Raw genomic sequence first — 20,444 nt, 5'->3', positions numbered from 1 at the left:
TGCTGTACCTGGCTGTTTAGCTTCAGCAGGGTTTTTCGGCAAACTAACCTTTTGTGGTTCATGCACGAGGACGACAAAATCTCTCTGCTTCTCAGAGCTCCACAATCTCTTACCATTTAGATTCTATACTCTTTTATTCTTCCTGCCAAAATAGACAATTTCACACTTTCTCTCATTGTACATTTACCAGATCTTCATCAGCTCACTTCATCTATTGATATCTCTTTATAGTTTCCTCATGACCTTTCCACAATTCACTTATCTTTATGTCATCAGCAAATTTAGCTACCACACCTCTGTTATTCCTATTCTCTGCCTTCTCATTCATAAAGTACAAAAGAGGACCTTTGGACCAAAGAGTCTGTACTGCCAAAACTTACACTACTTTCTACCCGAATCCCACTTTGCCACACACAGACCATAGCCTTGAAAGCTTGAAATGCTGTAAAAGTACTTTTTCAAGGTTATCTGTTTCAACCACCATCTCAAGCAATGCATTCCACACCCCACTGTCTCCCAGGTAAAACAGTTTTTCCTTAAGTGCCCGCTGTGCCTCTTGCCTTTCACTTTCAAACTGTGTCCCCTTATACTTGAACCTTCAACGAAGGGGAAGAGTTGCTTTCTATCCTCATAATGTTACAGATCTTGACCAAATAACCCCTCAACTTTCTCTGCTCCAAAGGAAAAAAGCCTGAGCTTTTCCAGCCTATCTTCAATGCGGAACTGCCCCACACTCGTGAATCTTCTCTGCGCCCCATCCAGTGGAATTACTTCCTTCCTACACTGTACTCCAGCTGTATCCAACCAAAGTCTTGTACGGTTCCTTCTTGCTCTTGTAATTTATGCTTTGACTGACAAAGGCAAAGAAGACCATAAGGCATAGGAGCAGAAATTAGGCCATTCAGCCCATTGAGTTTGCTCCACCATTCAATCATGGCTGCAACATTTCTCAACCGCGTTCTCCTATTTTCTCCCCATAACCCTTGATGCTCAAGAACTAACTTCAGTCTTAAACATACCCAATGACCTGGCCTCCACAGCCTTCTGAAAATAATGAATCCCATAGATTCACCTCTCTCTGGCTGAAGAAGCTTCTCCTTATCTCCGTTCTAAAAGATCTTCCCTTTATTCTAAGATTATACCCTCAAGTTCAGTCACTGCTCCCATGGAAACATCTTCCCAACACCTACTTTGTCCAGGCCATTCAGTATTCCATATGTTTCAATTAGATCTCTCCCTCATCCTTCTAAACTCCATGAAGTATAGACCCAGAGTCTTCAAAAGTTCCTCATATGTTGAGCTTTTCATTCCTGGGACTATTCTTGTGAACCTCCTCTGAACACACTCCAGGGCCACCCCATCCTTCCTGAGACTTAGTGCCCAAAACTGCACACAATGCTCTAAATGTAGTCTAACCAGCGTCTTATAGAGCCTCAGAAATACATCCCTGCTTTTTTATTCAAGTCCTTTCAAAATAAATGCCATCATTGCATTTGCCTTCCTAACTACTGACTCAGCCTGCAAGCTTACCTTCAAAGAATCCTGGACTAGAATTCCCAAGTCTCTTTGCACTTTACACTTCTGAATTTTCTCCCATTTGGAAAATAGTCCATGCCTCAATTCTTCCTACTAAAGAGCATGACCTCACATTTCCCCATGTTGTACTCCACTTGTCATTTCTTTGCCCATTCTCTGAACCTGTCCAAATCTTTCTGCAGCCTCCCTGCCTCTTCAGTACTACTTGTCCCTCTACCCACCTTTGTATCATCTGCAAACTTAGCCAGATCGTTAATGTATGACGTGAAAAGTTGTGGTCCCAACACTGAGCCTTGCAGAACACCACTTGACAATGGCTGCCATCCTGAGAAGGACCTTTTTATCTCCACTGTGCCCATATGCCTTCTTGTCCTCCTATCTCCTGTGTACAAACATCCCAAGATCCCTTTGTTCCTCTGAGATTCCAAGTGTCCTGCCATTCATTGAGTACTCAGTTAAAGACAAAAGAAAACTGCAGATGCTGGAATCCCAGGTAGACAGGCAGGAGTCTGGAAAGACACAGCAAGCTAGGCAGCATCAGGAGTTGGAGAACTCAACATTTCAAGTATAATCCTTCTTCAGGAATGGAGGTAGGGGTAGAGTGAGCTGCAGACAAAGGTGGGGCTTTGGGCGGGTAGAGAGGCGAAATGGTGAGGTAGTGATAGGACTATCTCACTATTCCACACCCAAACCTACCCCCCACCTTTATCTGCAGCTCCCTCTAGCCCCACCTCCATTCCTGAAGAAGGATTACACCTGAAACATTGACTTCTCCACCTCATGCTGCCCGGCTTGCTGTATTCTTCCAGCCTCCTGCCTATCTACTTACCTGTCTTGTTACTTCTTCCAAAGTACATCAACACATATTTATCAGGGTTGCATTTCATCTGTCACTGATCTGTCCATCTGATCAAGCAGTTTATGTCCTCCTGTAACCTAACACTTTCCTCCTCAATCTCCTCCCGACCTGGCTAATCATTGTATTATCCACAAACTGACTTATCATACCCCCAACATTCTCATCTACATCATTTACAAATGTCACAAACAATAAAGGCCCCAAACATTGATCCCTGTGGTATGCTGCTGTTGACCAGCTAATCTTCTAATCATGTGAATATGTTACCACTCATATCTTGAGGTTTTGTTTCAGAACCCTGTGGTTCTGAATGCTCTGAAACATTTGTGTTGTTCTCACTTCAGGTCTGGGTTTGTTGTCGATGAGCTGATGACTGTGATTCATTAATAACTCCAACATTGTTATAACGTGAGACTGTCAGCATGTTGGGACACACCACTTTGGTCTTTTTCTTCACCCAGCAATTCCTTTGTTGTTGTTCTGCCAGTTTTGTGATAGTTATATAATTGAAACCCATTCTGTGCTCTCCACTTACCAAATGTTCTTTTTCATTGAAATGCTTCTTATCTTTTAACAATGAGCTGACACCATCCACCTCTTCTTGAATTGCCTGTTCAAGTCTGTGCCAGTAGAACTTCGTCAACTGGAATAAGTGGTAGCTCTTACACACTGCCAAGAACTTAGTGATTATGGTATCTGGATCTGTGAGCACAAACATAAATAAAATGCATTTTCAACTTTATACCTACTTGGCTATAATTTCTCTTGCATTGAGTAACTGAATGGACGTGTCAACCACATTATCAGCACAGACTTCAAATCTGTACGATCGGCCTGTCTTTATTCTTCAAAATTGGCCATATTTGTCAAACATGACTTACCTGTTCCAGCCTCCCTGATCATCCCTACACCAAGGAGATTACTGAGATACAGGCTACTAGACTAGGTGCAATTGAGGTTCACAAGAAAGAGGTATTAGAAATCCTGCAGAGTGTGAAAACAGAATAAGTTCCCTGGGCCGGATGGGATTTATCCTAGGATCCTCTGGGAAGCCAGGGAGGAGATTGCTGAGCCTTTGGCATTGATCCTTGAATCGTCATTGTCGACAGGAATGGTGCCAGAAGACTGGAGGATAGCAAATGTGGTTCCCCTGTTCAAGAAGGGGAGTAGAGACAATCCTGATAATTATAGACCAGTGAGCCTTACTTCAGTTGTTGGTAAAGTGTTGGAAAAGGTTATAAGAAATAGGATTTATAATCATCTAGAAAAGAATAATTTGATTAGGGATAGTCAGCACGGTTTTGTGAAGGGCAGGTCGTGCCTCAAACCTTTTTGAGTTCTTTGAGAAGGTGACCAAACAGGTAGATGAGAGTAAACCGGTTGATGTGGTGTATATGGATTTCAGCAAGGCGTTCGATAAGGTTCTCCACAGTAGGCTATTGTACAAAATGCGGAGGAATGGGATTGTGGGAGTTATAGCAGTTTGGATCAGTAATTGGCTTGCTGAAAGAAGACAGAGGGTGGTGGTTGATGGGAAATGTTCATCGTGGAGTCCAGTTATTAGTGGTGTATCGGTGTTGGGTCCACTGCTGTTCATCATTTTTATAAACGACCTGGATGAGGGCGTAGAAGGGTGGGTTAGTAAATTTGCAGATGACACTAAGGTCGGTGGAGTTGTGGATAGTGACGAAGGTTGTTGTAGGCTACAGAGAGACATAGATAAGCTGCAGAGCTGGGCTGAGAGGTGGCAAATGGAATCTAATGCGGACAAGTGTGAGGTGATTCACTTTGGTCGGAGTAACCGGAATGCAAAGTACTGGGCTAATGGTAAGATTCTTGGTAGTGTAGATGAGCAGAGAGATCTCAGTGTCCAGGTACACAGATCCCTGAAAGTTGCCACCCAGGTTGACAGGGTTGTTAAGGAGGCATAGTGTTTTAGCTTTTCTTAATAGGGGGATCGAGTTCTGGAACCATGAGATAATGCTACAGCTGTATAAAACTTTGGTGCGGCCGCACTTGGAGTATTGTGTACAGTTCTGGTCACCGCATTATACGAAGGATGTGGAAACTTTGGAAAGAGTGCAGAGGAGATTTACTAGGATGTTGCCTGGTAAGGAGGAAGCTCTTACGAGGAAAGGCTGAGGGACTCGAGGCTGTTTTCGTTCGAGAGAAGAAGCTTGAGAGGTGATTTAATAGACATGTAAGAGATTCAGAGGGTTAGATAGGGTGGACAGGGAGAGCCTTTTTCCAAGAATGGTGACGGCGAGCACGAGGGGGCATAGCTTTGAGGGGTGATAGATATAGGACAGATGTCATATGTAGTTTCTTTACTCAGAGAGTCGTAAGGGTATGGAATGCTTTGCCTGCAACGGTAGTAGATTCGCCAACTTTAAGTACATTTAAGTTATCATTGGACAAGCATATGGGCATATATGGAATAGTGTAGGTTAGATGGGCTTCAGATTGGTATGACTGGTCGGCACAACATCGAGGGCCGAAGGGCCTGTATGGCGCTGTAATGTTCTATGTTTTATGTTCACTAACTGTTGACTATTTTGGCATTGAAATATAAATTCCAGAGGTTCCTTCCTAACCAACCTCTTTGACCAACTGATAATAATTCCTGAACAACCCTCAAAACCTATCATTGTCCCCATGGGTCTTGTCCACAGAACATAAAGCAGATTACATGTTAAAAAAAAAACTTAACCTCCCTTTTGTTCAGAAAAGTTGAGTATGGTTAAAATGTTTGTCACATATCACATGATTTACAACTAGGCCACAAGTTGAACAGTGGGTCACAGAGGGGCACAACGAGTCAGGTCACCCTTGTGGGATTTCTCACCTGTCATCGTGTGGAGACAGTGAAAACATTGGAACAAATCAAGTGCAGATTCCTATTCTCGGAACCTGGTTCACTAACTGATCAGACGTCTCGAAATGCATCGTGTCTACAGAGGTGTTAAAAGCAACTGTCCATTGCTGATGCGTGGTCAGTGGATTTGTTTAGGTGGCAGAACCTCTTTTGTGAAGAAAGATAGCTTACGAAAATCTCCAGCCCCCATCATTATCCTCCAATGGCCACCGTCTTGTGACTCAAACTCTTCAGGACTTTTGATGCAAACTACTTTTAACACCTGAGGAGCGAGGAGATCCAGCTGACCTTGACATAATAGATAAACTGAAAGCTAAAATCTCCGCAGAACTAGAAAAAAAAGACTTTGAAATCACCGAGAGCAAAAACTTAGCCCATCCATTAGTCTAGATAGGAATTACCAGCCTGGACATCAATGGCTGAAGGAATTCGTCAAAGGCAAATCAGGTAAGGGATTATACACTTAATAGTAAGATCTTAGGGAATATTGCTGAACAAAGAAACTTTAGAGTGCAGGTTCATAGTTCCTTGAAAGTGGAGTCACAGGTAGACAGGATAGTGAAGAAGGTGTTTGGTATGCTTTCCTTTATTGGTCAGAGCATTGACTATAGGGGCTGGGAGGTCATGTTGCGCCTATACAGGACATTGGTTAGGCCACTTTTAGCATATTGTGTGCAATTCTGGTCTCTCTTCTAAAGGAAGGATGTTGCGAAACTTGAAAGGGTTCAGAAAAAAATTACAAAGAGGAGTTGTACAAGGGTTGGAGGATTTGAGCTATGGGGAGAGTCTGAATAGGCTGAGACTGTTTTCCCTGGAGCTTTAGAGGCTGAGGGGTGACCTTATAGAGCTTTATAAAATCATGAGGGACATGGATATGATAAATAGACAAGATCTTTTCCCTGGGGCGGTGAAGTACAGAACTAGAGAGCATAGGTTTAAGGTGAGAGGGGAAAAATTTAAAAGGGACCTAAGGGGCAACTTTTTAATGCAGAGGGTGGTGTGTGTATGGAGTGAGCTGCCAGAGGAATTGGTCGAGGCTGGTACAATTATGACATTTAAAAGGTATCTGGATGGCTATATGAATAAGAAGGGATTAGACGGATATGGGCCCACGTGATGGCAAATGGGACTAAATTAATTTAAGATATCTGGTAGGCATCGACGAGTTGGACTGAAGGGTCTGTTTCTGTGTTGTATATCTAGAACCAGAATGAAGAAAATTTACAGCCCAGGAACAGGCCCTTCGGCCCTCCAAGCCTGAGCTGATCCAAATCCACTGTCTAAACCTGTCGCCCAATTCCTAAGCATCTCTATCCCGCTGAACCCCACCTACACATGCATCTGTCCAGACGCATCTTAAATGAATCTGCTGTGCCTGCCTCTACTACCTCTGCTGGCAACGCGTTCCAGGTACCTACCACCGTCTGTGTAAAGTATTTGCTGCGTGTATCCCCCTTAAACTTTTCATCTCTCACCTTGAAAGTGTGACCTCTCGTTACTGAATCCCTCACTCTGGGAAAAAGCTTACCTCTATCTACCCTGTCTATATCCTTCATGACTTTGTAGACCTAAATCAGCTCCCCTTCCAATCTCCTTTTTTCAAATGACAACAATCCTAACCTAACCTATCTGTACGACTCAATGACTCGAGTCCAGGTAATTGGATTCTGATCTTTAACTACTAAAAGGGATAGACATGGAAGATAGGAGCAGGAGTAGGCCATTCATCTGCTGTTCAATGTGATCGCAGCTGATCATTGAGCTCAGTACCCTAATAATGCCCTCAGACCACTTTAGCCACAAAAAACTATATCTACCTTTTCTTGAAAACACAATGTATTGGCCTCAACCACTTTCTGTGGCAGTGAATTCCACAGGATGTGCTTGAAGAAATTCCTCCTTATCGTGGTCCAAAAAGAATTACTAAAGGAAACTCACAAGGGACACCAAATCAATAAGAAGAAATATTTTAGGGGAAAGTGGGTCAGGAGCAAAGTTGGCCCAGTAAAGACTGAAAGTGGGGATATTGTCCATGTCTATGGGGAAATAGCAGCCAAGTTGAATAATTACTTTGCCTCAGTATTTACAGCAGAAAAGGAGTTCAGCTTGCTAGAAATCCTGAGGAAATTAATATTGCATCAGGGAAATTAATGGAACTAAAGGGCAATAAATTGCATGGGTGGTTAAAGGTGTGGGAGGGAGGAGGGGTCCACATCATACACACCATAACTATAACCTTTTAGAATTTTCTTGGATATCGGCGGCATCTATCTGGATGGGAAAATTGCTACTGTCACGCCACTTTTTAATGTGGTCAAAGAGGAAATTTAGGGAATTATAGACCAGTTGGCCCATCATCCTTGGTGGGGAAGTTATTGAAATTTTTGATCAAGGATTGGGTAACAGAACAGCTCAAAAGTGTTCACTTCATCAGGGAGAGCCAGGTAAAAACAAGGACTGCAACAGATGCTGGAAACCAGATTCTAGATTAGAGTGTTGTTGGACAAGCACAGCAGTTCAGGCAGCATCCAAGGAGCAGGAAAATCGACGTTTCAAGCAAAAGCCCTTCATTAGGAATAGAGGCAGAGTGCCTGCAGGGTGGAGAGATAAATGAGAAGAGGGTGGGGGTGGGGAGAAAGTAGCATAGAGTACAATAGGTGAATGGGGGTGGGGTTGGAGGCGATAGGTCAGAGAGGAGGGTGGGGGAGGGTTGCAAAGAGTACAACGGGTGAATGGGGGTGAGGATGAAGGTGCTAGGTCAGAGAGGAGGGTGGAGTGGATAGGTGGAAAGGAAGATAGACAGGTAGGACAAGTCATGTGGACAGTGCTGAGCTGGAAGTTTAGAACTGGGGTGAGGTAGGGGAAGGGGAAATGAGGAAACTGGTGAAGTCCACATTGATGCCCTCGGGTTGAGGTGTTCCGAGGCGGAAGATGAGGCGTTCTTCCTCCAGGTGTCGGGTGGTGAGGGAGCGGCGGTGAAGGAGGCCCAGGACCTCCATGTCCTCGGCTGAGTGGGAGGGGGAGTTGAAATATTCGGACACAAGGCGGTGGGGTTGATTGGTGCGGGTGTCCCAGAGATGTTCCCTAAAGCGCTCTGCTAGGAGGCGTCCAGTCTCCCCAATGTAGAGGAGACCGCATCGGGAGCAAGAGATACAATAAATGATATTGGTGGATGTGCAGGTAAAACTTTGATGGATGCGGAAGGCTCCTTTGGGGCCTTGGATGGAGGTGAGGGAGGAGGTGTGGGCGCAGGTTTTGCAATTCCTGCGGTGGCAGGGGAAGGTGCCAGGATGGGAGGGTGGGTTGTTGTGGGGCTTGGACCTGACCAGGTGGTCACAAAGGGAATGGTCTTTGTGGAAGGCAGAAAGGGGTGGGGAGGGAAATATATCCATGCTGGTGGGGTCCGTTTGGAGGTGGCAGAAATGTTATTGGATGATTTTGTTTATGCGAAGGTTGGTACGGTGGAAGTTGAGCATCAGGGTGGTTCTGTCCTTGTTATGGTTGGAGGGGTGGGGTCTGAGGGCGGAGGTGGGGATGTAGAAAAGATGCGTTGGAGGGCATCTTTAACCACGTGGGAAGGGAATTTGCGGTCTCTAAAGAAGGAGGCCATCTGGTGTGTTCTGTGGTGGAACTGGTCCTCCTGGGAGCAGATACGGTGGAGGCAGAGGAATTGGGAATACGGGATAGCATTTTTGCAGGAGGTAGGATGGGAAGAGGTGTAATCCAGGTAGCTGTGGGAGTCGGTGGGTTTGTAAAAAATGTCGGTTTCAAGTCGGTCTTCATTAATGGAAATGGAGAGATCCAGGAAGGGGAGGGAGGTGTCAGAGATGGTCCAGGTAAATATAAAGTCAGGGTGGAATGTGTTGGTGAAGTTGATGAATTGCTCAATCTCCTCGCGGGAGCACGAGGTGGCAGCAATGCAGTCATCAATGTTGTGGAGGAAGAGGTGGGGAGTGGTGCCAATGTAACTACAGAAGATGGACTGTTCTACGTAGCCAACAAAGAGACAGGCATAGCTGGGGCTCATACGGGTGCCCATGGCTATCCTTTTGGTCTGGAGGAAGTGGGAGAATTCGAAGGAGAAATTGTTAAGGGTGAGGACCAGTTCAGCCAAACGAATGAGAGTGTCGGTGGAAGGGTACTGTTGGGGACGTCGGGAGAAGAAGAAACAGAAGGCTTGTAGGCCCTGGTCATGGCGGATGGAGATGTAGAGGGATTGGATATCCATGATGAAGATGAGGCGTTGGGGGTCGGGGAAACGGAAGTCTTGGAGAAGGTGGAGGGCATGGGTGGTGCCTTGAAAGTATGTGGGGAGTTCCTGGACTAGGGGGGATAGGACAGTGTCGAGGTAGGTAGAGTTGAGTTCAGTGGGGCAGGACCATGCTGAGACAATGTATCGGCCAGGGTGGTCAGGCTTGTGGATCTTGGGAAGGAGGTAGAACCGGACAGTGCGAGGTTCCCGGACTATGAGGTTGGAAGCTGTGGGTGGGAGATCTCCTGAGGTGATGTGGTTCTGTATGGTCTGAGAGATAATGGTTTGGTGATGGGGGGTGGGGTCATGGTCGAGGGGGTGGTAGGAGGAGGTGTCTTCGAGTTGGCGTCTGGCTTCAGTAGTGAAGAGGTCAGTGCACCAGACTACCATTGCGCCCCCTTTATCTGCTGGCTTGATGGTGACGTCGGGATTGGAGCAGAGGGAGTGGAGTGCTGCGCGTTATGAGGGTGAGGTTGGAGTAGGGGAGGGGGGTAGACAGGTTGAGGCGGTTAATGTCACAGCTGCAGTTGGAAATGAAGAGGTCGAAGGTGGGTAATAGGCCAGCGCGGGGTGTCAAGATGGATGGAGTGTGTTGGAGGCGGGCGAATGGGTCCTCGGAAGGTGGGCGGGAGTCTTGATTGTAAAAGTAAGCTTGGAGGTGGAGGCGGTGGAAGAAGTGTTTGACGTCACGGTGTGTATTAAATTCATTGATGCGAACCACTCTAATTTAGAATCAGGGAGAGCCAGCATGGAGTCATGACTGATAGGTCATGCCTGACAAATCTCATTAAAGTTTTTGAAGAGGTGTCTAAGGAAGTGAAGAGGGAAACGTCGATGGATGTTGCTTGTACAGACTATATTTGATAAAGTCTCATATCAAAGACTGTTAACTCAGATAAAAGCCAATGGAACTGAGGGCAAATTATTGACATGGCTGGGAAATTGATTGAGTGGCAAGCATCAGGAAATAGGGGTAATGAGTAGATACTCAAATTGGCAGGATGTGACCAGTGATGTCCCACAAGGGTCCATGTTAGGGTCCCAATTATTCACAATACTTCGGAATGGCTTGGATAATGACACAGAAAGATATGCGAACGAGACGGGCGGACACTATTTCATTCGGACAATCAATTATTTGGTTACTTGATTGAATGCCTATCCTCTGGGGCTCGGAGTTTTCTATTAAGTCCGCTTTCTGTTCAGGAAACTAGGCAGCAGCACACTGCGCATGAGCCCCCTGGCAACCCCCTCCAACCCTGCACCCCCCACCCGTGCCCCATCCAACACCATGCCTTCCCCACCTGGCCCCCCATCCAACACTGCCAGTGCCCCAACCCCGTCCCCCCACCCATCAATCCCTGTCCAACACTGCCCACCCCCCACCTCCGTTCAACCCCACCCCCAACCCATCCAACCTTGCCCCCAACTCCATCCAACAATCCCCCACCCTCGTCCCCCCCCAAAACGCGCCCAACACTGCCCCCACCCTCACCCCCCCAACCCGTCCAACACCACCTCCATCCACCCCAACCCCAGCCGCCCACGTGCGTCAACCCGTCTGCCCCCGCCTCATCTCCAGGGCAGCCCAACTGGACACCAACAAGACTACTGCTTCTGCTGTCCTTTCCGGTGAGTCTCCAAATAGCGCGCGCACACACACACAACGTTTTACTGCAACTTTTGACAGATTCCACCTTAGCTCTGTACAGGACAATGTTAAAAATATCTGGGGGTTTAGGGTACGCCTCTGTATAGAACTCCAGGGAAAGTGTGGGGGGAGAGAGAGAGAGAGAGAGAGAGAGAGAGAGAGAGAGAGAGAGAGAGACAGAGACAGAGAGAGGGGCGGGTGACCAGTCATTTGGAGACAGTGCCTGGGCTCCCATCAGTCCAGGACTGTTCTTGGCAGTGTTTCAGTAAGCCGAGTTCACCTTTAATCAGTGTAAACAAAAGTTGTGATCAATGTTGGAATCATATCTTTGATGTAATGTTTCTATTGGGACCTCGTGATCTCCTTTGGATAATCCGATATTTGGATAATTGATATTCGAATAATCGAGGTTCCTCTTTACATCCAAATTTGCTGTTAACACAAAATTGAGCGGCAGATGACAACATAAAATTACGATGTTTTAGCATCTCAGATTAGGTGAATGGGCAAAACTGTGGTCGATGGACTTCAAAGTAAGCAAGTGTGAGATTATCCATTTGGATGGAAAAAGCATAGATCAGGGCATTGTCTAAATGGCATGAACACAGTAGGAAGATGCAGAAAATAATCAAGAAAGCTAATGGAATCTGGCCTTGACATCAAGAGGACTAGAGTATAAGGATGCAGAAGTTATGCTGCAGCTATACAAAATCCAGGTGAGATGCTACTTGGAGTACTGAGTACAAAAACACACCTTAGGAAGGTGATATTAATCTTGGGGGGAGTACAACACAGATTCACATAAACTTCAGTGTTTAATTTATGTGGAGAGATTATACAAAAAAGGCCTGTTTACTCTAGGATTTAAAAAGTTAAGATGCAAGTTAAGATATTGACAGGAAAAGGAAGAGTTGATTAAAATAAGCCATTTCCACTGGCTGGGGATTCTACCACAAGGGGGTAGAGGCTAAGATGAGATGTCCAGAAGAGATGTTAGAGCCATAAGAGTCACACAGCATGGAAACATACCCTTCGGTCCAACTCGTCCATGGCGACCATGTTTCCTAAACTAAACTGGTCCGATTTGCCAGCAATTGGCCTACCTTCCTCTAAACCTTACCTGTTCATGTACCTGTGAAAATGTCTTTTAAATGTTGTAACAGTACCTGCAAAACTATTTTTTAAATGTTGTAACTGCACCTGCATCTACCACTTCCTCTGGCAATTCATTCCAAATACATACCATTCTCTCTATGAAAATGTTTTCCCTCAGGTCCCCTTTTACATCTTTCCCCTCTCAACTGGAGGCACAGGGTGGTCGAGGTTTGGAACTCTTTTCCACAAATGGCAGTTGATGTCAGATCAGTTCTTAGTTTTAAATCTGAGACAGATGAACTTTTGATGAGTGAAGGTATAAAGGATTATGGGCCTAAGGGGGTTAGGCCACACAACTGCCACGATCTCACTGAATGCTGGAGCAGGCTCAAAGGGCTGAATGGCCTCCTCCTGTTCCTTTGTCCTGAGTGCACTGTGAACCATTCTGTTTTGGTTTCAACATTTATTGGACGCGAGATTGCTTTATTTTAGTGTACCTTTTGTTCGAAATTATATGTATAATTGGAAGGTGGGAGGGGGATCATGATGATGCTGTACCTTTAAGATGTTATTTTGCCCTGCTTTGTTTTAGGAGGGAGATTGAACAAATGGGTTCAAGTTGGCACAAGCGCAAACGTGCTTAGAATTGGGAATTTCAAGAAGTAATAGCTTTGGAGGCCTTGGAATCTTTTACAAATGTATCCTGAATGGATGTGGCCAACTCCCACAGATCCGGATTTCTGAGTAGCATCAGAAGCTTGGAAGCTTCAGTGAAAGTTTCCTGGCTGCTACTCTCCCTGAATTTTCTTGATTTGCTTTTTTTATTTCTGGATGGGAAAACTGCATGCGAGAATCTGTGTCTGAATTGTCCTTTATGCCAAGGTGTGTGTTTATGGAATGTTACCATGTTGGAATACTTAATTAGTAACAGTTACTGTATTATTCTGCTAAGTTTTCCAATAGAGTAATGTTATTCTAAATTCCTCTTTCTTTGGTTGTATTTGAACAATTCTTTGTTTTGTTTAACTTTGAATAGTCTGACCAGTTGCATTTCATCTGGAATAGACACTACATTTGGTATTACAATAAGAAGCTAGGGAGTCCAGTACCTTCTTAAAACATTTTGAAGTCATGTGTGCTGGGAGGGGGGCATGAGGGGCCAACAAAGAGGAGGGGTGTAAGAGAGGGGAGGGTGAGCGAGAGAGGGCAAGTGAAAGAGAGATGGTGAGAGAAAGAGAGAGGCAAAGGACAAGAGGGAATTTGAGAGAAAGCAAGGAGGCGAACTGAGTATGTGCGAGTGCAAATCGATCTGAGATGCAGGTCAGGGATGCTTTTCAGGACAGATTGTATTTTACAGCAACTTCTCAACTGACCTCCATCCAATCTCCCACCTTGTGACATATTGGATCTACTTCCCTGTTCAATCGGTCAGCAAAGCTGTTGATAGGTGTTTCCAGATTCTGATGTTCTGTAAGAGGTATAAGATCAATAGGAGGGGTAGACAGAAATACTACAGTGATGAAAACATTGCTTTGTTAAACGTAATAGCATTCCTTCCTTTCCCATATCAATATCTTATTATAAGATATGATGAACTGTCCCAATGACGTGTGTGACACAGACAGTTACCAAGTGAAATCCTGTCAGTCCCACTGACTTAAATGCTCCCATCAGCCCAGACTCAATGCTTCATTGTCAAATTCCTGATTGAGAATATTCCAGGGGAAATTCCAGCAACCATGTGGGGGATTATTAAGTGACGCTACACTGTATGAACCAACGATGATAAAGGATCCAAAAATAAGAATTGGATGGTACTGGAAATGTGAATGGTATAGGCTGTCCAATTAAATCTGCCAAATTGACTTGTTTAAAATTTGGGAACTGGCAACATGAAGAGCAATATGCCAAAGATGAATCAAGGAACGGTGTGACAGTCATTCTTACTGCGAATACTGCATTAGAACTAATTTCACAGACATAACCATCACCATCATTCCCGATGTCCTGTCCCACCAGAAGGAGGGACCGACTGAAGGGGCAACACAACGCTGGGTGGGTGTAGCACTGGGAGTGTTCAAAGTCCATGACATCAGAATAAGGAAAGCTTCCTCAGCTGATGAATCAGTACCCCTCGACATTGGGCACCACTTGGAAGAAACACTGAGGTTAGCACAAGCGCAAATGTGCTTAGAATTGGGAATTTCAATGTGTCCCACCAAAAGTGGCTCAGTAGCACTAAGCTAGCCAAATCATGAAGGGCATATCTGCCAGACTCTGTGGAAATAGGTGGCAAGGGAGCCAACAAAACATACTGACTTTATCCTCACCTGTCGTAGATGCGTGTGTCCTTGACAATATTGATAGAAATGACTATCACCTAGTCTTGTGGAGACAAAGTCTTTTTGTCACTTTGGAGACACCCTCATTGTGTTGTGTGGCTCTACCATTGTGCTAAGTATGTTAGACTCAGAACAGATCCAACAATTCAAATCTGGACAATCGAGATGACCTGTGGGCCACTGGCAGAAGAACTGGCACTCAACTGAATCTAGGCAAGAGTGAGAACTGCAGATGCTGGAGATTAGAGTCGAGAGTGTGGTGCTGGAAAAAGCACAGCAGGTCAGGCAGCATCCCAGGAGCAGGAAAATCCCTTCATCAGGAATGAGGCTGGGAGGCTCAGAGGTGGGAGGGGGGAGTGGGGCTGGGGGACAAGATAGCTGAGAGTGCAAAAGGTGGATGGAAATAGGGGTAATGGTGATAGGTCGGAGGGAGGGTGGAGGTTTCCTCATTTCCCCCCCCCAACCTTATTCCACTTGCAACTTTCCAGCTCAGCACCATGCTTATGATCTGTCTTAGCTGTCCATCATCCTTCCCACCTGTCCACTCCACCCTCCCCTCTGACCTGAGTGGGGAGGGGGGGTGTGACACACTGTCTGATCTCACTTGGGGGTGTCACACACTGTCTGATCATACTCGGGGGGGGGTCACACACTGTCTGATCTCACTGAGGGGTGTCACACACTGTCTGATCATACTGGGGGGTGGGTCACACACTGTCTGATCTCACTGAGGGGGGTCACACACTGTCTGATCAAACTGGGGGGTCACAAACTGTTCACACTGGGGGGGGTCACACACTGTCTGATCACATTGAGTGGGGGGTCACACACTGTCTGATCTCACTGGGGGGTCACACACTGATCACACTGGGGGGGGGTCACACACTGATCACACTGGGGGGGGTCACACACTGATCACACTGAGTGGGGGTCACACACTGATCTTACTGAGGGGGTCACACACTGATCTCACTGAGGGGGGGGTCACACACTGATCACTCTGAGTGGGGGTCACACACTGATCTTACTGAGGGGGTGGGTCACACACTGTCTGATCTCAGGGGGGTCACACACCGATCTTACTGGGGGGGTCACACACTGATCTCACTGGGGGGGTCACACACTGATCTCACTGAGCGGGGGGTCACACACTGTCTGATCTCACTGGGGGGGGTCACACACTGATCTCACTGAGGGGGGTCACACACTGATCTCACTGAGGGGGGGTCACACACTGATCTCACTGAGGGGTGTCACACACTGATCTCACTGAGGGGGATGACACACTGTCTGATCTCACTGGGGGGGTCACACACTGATCTTACTGGGGGGGTCACACACTGTCTGATCTCACTGAGGGGGGGTCACACACTGATCACACTGAGGGGGGGTCACACACTGATCTTACTGGGGGGGCACACTGATCTTACTGGAGGGGTCACACATTGTCTGATCTTACTGAGGGGGGTCACACACTGATCTCACTGGGGGGGGGTCACACACTGATCTTACTGAGGGGAGGTCACACACTGATCACACTGAGGGGGGGTCACACACTGATCACACTGGGGGGGTCACACACTGATCACACTGAGGGGGGGTCACACACTGATCTTACTGAGGGGGGGTCACACACTGATCTCACTGAGGGGGGGTCACACACTGATCACACTGGGGGGGAGTCACACACTGATCATACTGAGGGGGGGGTCACACACTGATCACACTGAGGGGGGTCACACACTGATCTTACTGAGGGGGGGTCACACACTGATCTTACTGGGGGGGGGTCACACACTGATCACACTGAGGGAGGGGGGGTCACACACTGATCATACTGAGGGGGGGTCACACACTAATCTTACTGAGGGGGGTCACACACTGATCTTACTGAGGGGGGTCACACACTGATCTTACTGAGGTGGGGTCACACACTGATCTTACTGGGGGGGGTCACACACTGAGGGAGGGGGGGGTCACACACTGATCATACTGAGGGGGGTCACTGATCACACTGAGGGAGGGGGGGTCACACACTGATCATACCGAGGGGGGGGTCACACACTGATCACACTGAGGGGGGGGGGGGGTCACACACTGATCTTACTGGGGGGGGTCACACACTGATCACACTGAGGGAGGGGGGGTCACACACTGATCATACTGAGGGGGGTCACTGATCACACTGAGGGAGGGGGGGTCACACACTGATCATACCGAGGGGGGGGTGTCACACACTGATCACACTGAGGGGGGGTCACACACTGATCACACTGGGGGGGTCACACACTGATCACACTGAGGGGGGGGTCACACACTGATCTCACTGAGGGGGGGTCACATACTGATCTCACTGGGGGGGGGGTCACACTCTGATCACACTGAGGGAGGGGGGGTCACACACTGATCACACTGAGGGGGGGTCACACACTGATCTTACTGGGGGGGTCACACACTGATCGCACTGAGGGAGGGGGGGTCACACACTGATCATACTGAGGGGGGGTCACACACTAATCTTACTGAGGGGGGTCACACACTGATCTTACTGAGGGGGGGGTCACACACTGATCTTACTGAGGGGGGGGGTCACACACTGATCTCACTGAGAGGGGGGGTCACACACTGATCACACTGAGGGGGGGGGTCACACACTGAGCACACTGAGGGGGGGGTCACACACTGATCACACTGAGGGGGGTCACACACTGATCTTACTGAGGGGGGTCACACACTGATCTCACTGGGGGGGCACACACTGATCTCACTGGGGGGTCACACACTGATCTTACTGAGGGGGGTCACACACTGATCTCACTGGGGGGGCACACACTGATCTCACTGAGGGGGGGTCACACACTGATCTCACTGAGGGGGGGGGTCACACACTGATCTTACTGAGGGGGGGTCACACACTGATCTCACTGGGGGGGCACACACTGATCTCACTGGGGGGGCACACACTGATCTCACTGGGGGGTCACACACTGATCACACTGAGGGGGGGGGGGGTCACACACTGTCTGATCTCGGGGGGAGGGCGGTATAAACTGTCGGATGTTTATAATTTGGCTCCAAAGCCGCACCCGGACCTCCTTTAGCAGTTCATGCGTTAAGTATAGAACATTAATACGATATATCACCACAGTGTTAATCCAATAAACCATTCACACTGACGCTCTAACTGTGAAGATTAAATACATTTCTCACCGTCACCAACAAACAAAACAGTTCCACCGTGAACACGGAACTACTCCTCGTTTGGCAACCGCGCATGCTCGGTGCACGGTGCCGCGCACGCGCACTCGCTCCGGTGCCGGCTGTTGCCCGTCACCCGCGCGCACAGGAGACCGTTGGCGGACATGCGCAGTTTACACACGCCGGTCAGCAGCTGCAATTCCTCCCTTCGCCATCCCCACGGTGGGGCGCTGCCACAAGGGGGAGTGAATGGACACTGAGCAACAATCACCCAGACAGGGGTGATTCCACCCCCCCCCCCAACCCCCCCAACACCCAAGTCAGGGAGTACTACAGCTGGCAGGGACATTGAGCCTCGCATCTTCGGGTGACCATCCTCCAGGGCAGTCTTCGGGAGATGCCACAATGCTGGAGTGGCCGAGCAGAGGCTGATAGAAAAGCGCAGCAGGTCAGGCAGCATCCAAGGAACAGGAGAATCGACGTTTCGGGCATAAGCCCTTCTTCGATTCTCCTGTTCCTTGGACGCTGCCTGACCTGCTGCACTTTTCCAGCAACACATTTTCAGCTCTGATCTCCAGGCATCTGCAGTCCTCACTTTCTCCTAGCAGAGGCTGATAGCCAAGTTCGGTACCCAACCGGGAGCTCTGGTTAATGTCGCGCTACCGGTTTACAGGGCAGTGTGATGCCAACAGTGTGGGTTCAATTCCCATCACCGGCTGTAAGAAATGGGGAAGTGTGTTGTTTTCGCAAAAAGGTAGTGATAATAAGCTTTAGTATAGTGCTGATAAATCGAGCTGCAGACAATGATTAAATCAGCAAGCACTAGGAAAATGTATAATTGGGTACTAACTTTAGTGCATAATTATTCTAGTAAATAATTTCTTTCATCATGATAGTTTAAATAATTTAGTCTCAGCAAAATAGCTGAGATAGCTGAAACACATAAACTAGGCAAGAAAAGACACATTGTTCAAATGTATATTCAGGAATGGAATGTACCTATGAACAATGGAAGATGTTACAAGCAAAACAGTTAAAGTGAAAGGGACATCAAGATCCAAGTTTAGCAAAATCTCCCTTATGTCAGCACTTACAGAGGGAAGGGTCACCAACTTGGAGAAGGGGGGGAAATAATAAGAGCGGATCGTAAGTTAGTCAGAGAATAAAATTGATTGGGTAATGTAGGAGTCAGAAGAGGTGACCTCACGCAGCTCAAAAGTATAACTGTGTACCAGTTTGAATGTTCATTGCTCATTTGCTTCTGCATTTGATGCCCTTTCTTGCAAGATCGTAGAATAAATGGTCTTGTTTCCAGTTTTGGTGGTCTCGTCTAAATTTTATTAAATTTGTTTCTAACACAGCTTGACCTTACCATGAAGGACTCTCCTTCTCAGCCTCTTCCCTCGCCTGAGGTCTGGTGGCCCTCAGGTTAAATCACCACCAGTGTTGAGAGTGTGTTGCTGGAAAAGCACAGCAGGTCAGGCAGCATCCGAGGAGCAGGAAAATCGATGTTTCGGGCCGGAGCCCTTCATCAGGGAAAATCACCACCAGCTGCTTCCCTCTAATAAGAGAGCTGCCCCTATGGTCTGGCAAGACTTTGGTGACGGTAGTAGACTCTTCAGCTTTAAAGGCATTTAAATGATCATTGGATATTCATATGGATAAAAATGGAATTGTGTGGGTTAGATAGGCTTCAGATTGGTTTCGCAGATCAGCGCAACATCGAGGGCGAAAGGGCTGTAATGTTCTATGACACAATAGAACATTGGGGTAGCATGGTGGCTCAGTGGTTAGCGCTGCTGCCCCACAATGCCAGGGTCCCAGGTTTGATTCCAGCCTCGGACAACTGTCTGTGTGGAGTTTGCACATTCTCCAGTGTCTGCGTGGCTTTCCTCCGGGTGCTCCGGTTTCCTCCTCCCACAGTCACAAAGATGTGCAGGTCAGGTGAATTGGCCATGCAAAATTGCCCATAGTGTTAGGTGCATTAGTCAGAGGGAAATGGGTCTGGGTGGTTTGCTCTTCAGAGAGTCGGTGTGGACTGGTTGGGCTGAAGGGCCTGTTTCCACACTGTTGGGAATCTAACCTAATACAACAGATGACTCCCCCACTGCACGACACACACATACACATACACACACACTACAACATTCTCACACAATTATGCAGATCCTCTCTCATACATACACACACTCTGCACTCAGACCCATGCACACACCTTCTCACAGGCTTATATTCCGTCACAGTCACGCACACACTCACTCTCTCGCGCTCTCCCTCTCTTAAGCGCACACATAGAACATTACAGTGCAGTAAAGTCCTTAGGCCCTCGATATTGTGCCGACCTGTGGAACAATACTGAATCATTTGAATGCTACACTATTCCATTTCATCCATATGCTTATCCAATGACCAATTAAATGCCCTTAAATTTGGCGAGTCTACTGCTGTTGCAGGCAGTGCATTCCATGGTCTTACTACTCTCTGAATAAAGAACCTACCTCTGACATCTGTCCTATATCTATCAACCCTCAATTTAAAGCTATATCCCCTTGTGCTAGCCATCACCATTTGAGGGAAAAGGCTCTCACTGTCTACCCTACCTAACACTCTGATTATCTTATATGTCTGAATTAAGG

General features: G+C 47.3%; 1 protein-coding gene across 1 annotated transcript in view; it reads right to left on the bottom strand.

The window, feature by feature from the left end:
- LOC122544075 (NACHT, LRR and PYD domains-containing protein 3-like) overlaps positions 1-17,880 on the bottom strand; it is a 41,738-nt gene extending 23,858 nt beyond the window's left edge. The window contains exons 1-3 of the mRNA XM_043683075.2: positions 17,821-17,880; positions 13,642-13,736; positions 2,931-3,097 (exon numbers count right to left, since the gene is read on the bottom strand). Of these exons, the coding sequence (XP_043539010.2) occupies positions 2,931-3,097; positions 13,642-13,669 (195 nt within the window). The 5' untranslated portion in view covers positions 13,670-13,736; positions 17,821-17,880. The remainder of the gene's footprint in view (positions 1-2,930; positions 3,098-13,641; positions 13,737-17,820) is intronic.
- Between the last annotated feature and the right edge of the window lie 2,564 nt (positions 17,881-20,444).

The sequence above is a fragment of the Chiloscyllium plagiosum genome, unplaced genomic scaffold, assembly GCF_037043375.1.
Source record: "Chiloscyllium plagiosum isolate Xiang-an unplaced genomic scaffold, Cpla_swu_hap1 HiC_scaffold_40, whole genome shotgun sequence".
Lineage (NCBI taxonomy): Eukaryota > Metazoa > Chordata > Chondrichthyes > Orectolobiformes > Hemiscylliidae > Chiloscyllium > Chiloscyllium plagiosum.
Note: the sequence above shows the minus strand (reverse complement) of the source record. Positions and strands in the feature narration are given on the sequence as shown.